At 48.7% G+C, this 3,240-nt stretch overlaps 1 protein-coding gene across 1 annotated transcript in view; it reads right to left on the bottom strand.

Moving 5' to 3' along the window:
* nbeal1 (neurobeachin-like 1) overlaps positions 1-3,240 on the bottom strand; it is a gene marked incomplete in the record, with an annotated part of 75,179 nt that overhangs the window by 21,114 nt on the left and 50,825 nt on the right. Inside the window, 6 exon segments of the mRNA XM_037696456.1 lie at positions 604-761; positions 856-1,005; positions 1,356-1,664; positions 1,749-2,037; positions 2,118-2,293; positions 2,379-2,966. Of these exon segments, the coding sequence (XP_037552384.1) occupies positions 604-761; positions 856-1,005; positions 1,356-1,664; positions 1,749-2,037; positions 2,118-2,293; positions 2,379-2,966 (1,670 nt within the window).

Below are 3,240 nucleotides of genomic sequence, written 5' to 3'. Positions count from 1 at the left end.
AGCCTTCTGCTACTTTTACTTCTTAAAGCTAGCCTTCTGCTACTTTTACTTCTTAAAGCTAGCCTTCTGCTTCTTTTACTTCTTAAAGCTAGCCTTCTGCTACTTTTACTTCTTAAAGCTAGTCTTCTGCTACTTTTACCTTCTTAAAACCAGCCTTCTGCTACTTTTACTTCTTAAAGCTAGCCTTCTGCTACTTTTACTTCTTAAAGCTAGTCTTCTGCTACTTTTACCTTCTTAAAACCAGCCTTCTGCTACTTTTGCCTTCATAAAAGTAGCATTTTTCTACTTTTACCTTGAAGCAAGCATTTTGTTACCATTACCATTAAATTACCTTTTTGCCATTTTTACTTTTAAGCTAGTCTTTTGCTAATTTCAGCTAATTATTTTCCATTTTTTTAGCTTCTTCATTCTTAATTTTTTAGCTTAGTTTCTAGCATCATTTTTATTCAGCTGTAATAACTCAGTTTAAGCTTGTTCATGTTTCAACAAATCAAATTTCTCTAGTTTAATCTTGTTTTAGCCATCAGCTGAATTTCACATTACAGCTAACTCTATTGTATATAAATATGTCTTAGCTTGCAGTCATGTTGGTAATGCCAGCACCTGTCAGCCCAGGGACCTCTCTCACACACCAGACCCCGCCGTGATGCCTTCCACTGCCTGAGGGTGGAGCTGTTCTGGCTGTGCTGCTGCTTCAACATGTTGTTGTAGCGCAGGTTCTCCTGGCGGCTGCGGCGTGAGAAGGGCTCCACAAATTGTTCCTGAAAGATGGAAAATAAAGAGCTGAAGCTTCTGACGGACAAACCACCGGGGGTGGGGGGGGGGGGGGAGACTTGGTTATGAACACGAGCTAACCTGGAAGCGGATCTTGCTCTCTCCCCTCTCTCTTTCCCTCTTATGCAGGCTGACCATGAAGGCTTCGTAGCACTCCTTCCAGTACAGAGCCATGGATTCATGACCCTGGCTGAACGTCTCGATCTCATACTGCTTCATGTACGGAATAATCTAAAAAAAGAAACTTGATTAGAACCTTATTTTTATTTCTGAGATTATCTGATGCCTTAAACATAATGGTACTTCATCCAGCTATCTAACTGTTAACAACGGTGTACCACAAGGCTCAGTGTTAGGTCACAACCTCTTCACAATCTGCATAAGTAATGTAGGTCAGTTCATTCCTGATGCATCCTTATATTTCTATGCCGACGATACAATTGTCTATTATTGAGCTGAAACAATTGCTAAGGTTTTCCAGCTTTTATAGTCTGTATTTTGTAAACGATTCCTCAAGGCTCAATGAGACTAACTTGTATAAATAAAGGTTGAATTGAATCTGAAACAATTAACTCTCTTACGTATTTGTCAAGGTAGACACGCCACTCGGGCGAGTCGCAGTACAGCTTAAAGTCCTCGAAAAAGGATGGACTCCCGTTGGTGTCGGGGAGCTGAGGGAGGTGCAGCTCCATGTAGAGGAGGCGGCTGACTTTGGAGAGAAGCGTTCGCAGCAGCGGAACCAGGAAGGAGTAGATCTCCTCGGTCTGCTCCTGGATGGAGCGCCGCAGGATTCCCTCCAGTTTCCCCAGCAGGTAGCATGCCTCATCCTGACTCGTCACCTCCTTGGTCTGCAGGATGCCATTGAGCTTAGCAGTCGCCATCGCGCACACCTGGGACAGAGGGAATACGTTACAAACGTGCCCGGAAGTGAAGCCAAAGAGGAAAAAGTCAACACTCTTGATTACATAGTCTACCTCGGGGTCATCCTGAGCCATGAATCCCAGAAGAAGTCTCAGTCCTACTTGGGAGAGTTGAAACCACTGAGCGCCAGCAGAGTACCACACCATGAGGCAGTCCATCAGGGTCACAGTCTCTTCCAGAACCTTCTCCGTCCACAGCCCTGGATTGACCAAACCCTCGGCCTGCAGGAAGTCCTGCACGATGTGAAGCAGCCGAACCGCGTTCTCCGTGTGCTGGGGCAACGTAGCGGTTGAGGCCTCGCGGTTATCGGTCACCGCCCACTCCAACATGCGCTCCAACAGACTGGAGTCAAAACACAAACCCGTCAAGCAGGCGTTTCCTGAGGAAACGTTCGATTCATCAGGGCTGAATGAGACGCTGACCTGAGCTTGATGTGGTCGACAGGAAGCAGCAGCTCATTGGCGGTTCCTAGTTTGGTGAGGGCTGAGAAGACTTGGCCACGTTCCAGCCACGCCGAATCATCCGAACCCTCGATGCCCCGCCACATCACAACCGGGACGATCTCCAGCAGCATGTTGCACAGTTCCTCCTCGGCCCTCTAGGGGGAAACATACGCCCAGCAGAAGGTTAACGTCAGACGAAGCTACTACAATTTCAGCTGTAGGTATACTGAAATCACCAACCTCAGCATTGTTGAAGGACTCCCCTAATGAGATGTTGTCACTGAACAGGAAACTGTCCTCAGCCAGAGACGAAGTAGCTTCTTTATCAGCAGGGAAAGGCTTTGAGGTTTCAAGTGGAGAAGGTGTACTGGGCATGCTGCCAGGTGTTTGGCTGCCGCTCTCCCCAACCTCACACTGCAGGTGGGACAGGTCTAACGTCAAGCCCCCGGATTTACCCAGCACCCAGGTTTTGACCGGGAGCTGCGGCTCGTTGGAGGCGGATGACGACGGGGTGTCCAGCAGCGAGATGACGTCGCCGTTCTCCAGGCTGTCCACGGAGCGAGTGTCGCTGATGCTGAGTCGGTCGTCGTCCAGTCGGTCCAAGCGGCCAGCGCTGCTTGTCCGCAGCTTCTTCTCCAGCGGCAGCTCGAGGCGGTTGGTGCTGCCGTTCCGATGGAGGTCCAGGCTACAGGTGCTGGCGGAGTCGGAGCCGCGTAGCGGCAGGGAGCCTTCACCTCGGAGGTACAACCGCAAGAGGGTGTCCTGCCAGCACTGCTGCTTGGAGATCTGAGTGGCAGCGTCCTGGTGCGACTGGAGCAGCTGGTGCACCTGAACACATTGAAGGGAGAGTTCAGGTCTGGTGCTTGTTCCCAACTCGCCTGCTGCAGGTCTGAATGTGCCTGTTCAGATCGGGTGCTAAATTCAATCTTTAAGTATGTGATTGATATCAAGTGGTGTTCAGTTCAGAGTTTTGTTTGTTTGGAAGGTAGGAAGTAAAGAAGGAAACAAGGAAGGAAGGAAGGAAAGAAGGAAAGAAAAAAGGAAGGAAGTAAAGAAGGAAGTAAAGGAAAGAAGGAAAGAATGAATGAAGGAAGGAAAGAAT

Source organism: Nematolebias whitei, chromosome 23 (genome assembly GCF_014905685.2).
Source record: "Nematolebias whitei isolate Nwh7 chromosome 23, NemWhi1, whole genome shotgun sequence".
NCBI lineage: Eukaryota > Metazoa > Chordata > Actinopteri > Cyprinodontiformes > Rivulidae > Nematolebias > Nematolebias whitei.
This window is presented reverse-complemented; position numbering and strand designations above follow the sequence as displayed.